Source organism: Corvus brachyrhynchos, unplaced genomic scaffold, assembly GCF_000691975.1.
Source record: "Corvus brachyrhynchos isolate BGI_N302 unplaced genomic scaffold, ASM69197v1 scaffold369, whole genome shotgun sequence".
NCBI lineage: Eukaryota > Metazoa > Chordata > Aves > Passeriformes > Corvidae > Corvus > Corvus brachyrhynchos.
Window position 1 is genome coordinate 1322398 of NW_008246055.1, and position 1276 is coordinate 1323673.

At 51.4% G+C, this 1276-nt stretch overlaps 2 protein-coding genes across 2 annotated transcripts in view; one reads left to right on the forward strand and one right to left on the reverse strand.

The window, feature by feature from the left end:
• The window catches only part of MRPS34 (mitochondrial ribosomal protein S34), a 2401-nt gene extending 2059 nt beyond the window's left edge, over positions 1 to 342 (reverse strand). Inside the window, exon 1 of the mRNA XM_017745685.1 lies at positions 134 to 342. Within this exon, the coding sequence (XP_017601174.1) occupies positions 134 to 342 (209 nt within the window). The remainder of the gene's footprint in view (positions 1 to 133) is intronic.
• Positions 343 to 357: 15 nt separating this feature from the next.
• LOC103623330 (putative oxidoreductase GLYR1) overlaps positions 358 to 1276 on the forward strand; it is a 41500-nt gene continuing 40581 nt past the window's right edge. Inside the window, 1 exon segment of the mRNA XM_017745724.1 lies at positions 358 to 656. Coding sequence (XP_017601213.1) covers positions 481 to 656 — 176 coding nt within the window. The 5' untranslated portion in view covers positions 358 to 480.

Sequence of the window (1276 nt, forward strand, 5' to 3'; positions counted from 1 at the left end):
CGGTGCCGGGAGGCCCGGCGCGGCCCGACGGTTCTGTGTGCTGGGCGGCTCTCGGGGGAGCCGGGCTTGGTTGCTGAGATCCATCTGAACAGCGTCTGAACAGCTTTAGAAAAATCTGAGCAGATTCAGCTACGTCAGGGAACGTTCAAAGCCTGAGTAAACCAGGAAGATTAAAGCAACGTTGCAGGTCTGGCCCAGTTCAGTCAGAGGCTGGGCTACGAGCAGCAGCCGGGTCGTGGAACTCCGTACCGGGATGAGACAAATTCCCCTGAGCTGCTCCAGCCATGGAATGCCAGCACGGTGAGGCCACACTTTAAGTGAGTAGAGTTTAAGGAGGTGCATAGGGCAGCCCCTGGATTTTGGCTACAGACTGGTAAATTAAATCTAACAGGAGAGGTTGTTTTTTTCTTTGAAATCCGTATCTTAAATTAAAGGAAGCACAGCAATTCCAGTATTGCTGCAGAGTCTTATATTGAAGGCATGCAGGATACCGAGTGGGTTTTTCCAGGAGGCAAGATCAGTGTGTCAGAAGAGGGTGTGTACGTGTGTGCTCCACACAAAAAAAGAAAACCACACGTTAAAAAGGCTGACAACGCTCTTAAGACTAATATGGTGCATCTCTTGAAAAAAGACAGCGGCATAGGAATAAGCAGGAGGTACGTGATTTAGTTGAGAAACACCGATTTAGAATAAGATACTTGATCTCAGTCGACCCAAATTTGGGGGAAATAGCAGAGCAGTTAAACCACTTGTGATAGGTTACAGAGTTGGGAGCTTGTACCCAGGGGTTGTGCAGCCCAAGGATCAAGCTCGTGTCCTTTTAAGGCACCTACACACAAGTTTCTGCGGGTACACAAGAGCAGCAGAGGTGACAAGAATGCTGGAAAAAATGCGAAATTTGCTTTGTTAGATGGACAGAAATGAAAGGCATCACCACGCACACCAAGTCATCTGGAAAACCGATGTAGCTCCACAACAGCCGACCACATACGGCGTCTGCCCCTGCTCGGGAGAACGAGCGCAAATCATATTCCAAACCCGCCGCTTCCTGGAGTCCGAGGGCAGCGAGCAGCGGAGCCCTTCCATTAGTGCTTTTTAAGGCGAATTCTATCAAAGCTAAATTCTATCAAAGCTGTTACTTCGGGGGTGCTGCAGTGCCCTTCGCTGCCCCGGCACAAACACGGGCCCCGCCAGGGGCGTGGGCGGCAGCCTCCACCAGAGTGGCCCAGCAGAATAACACGGGCCGCTACCGGCAATTCCCACCATGCGCTCAACG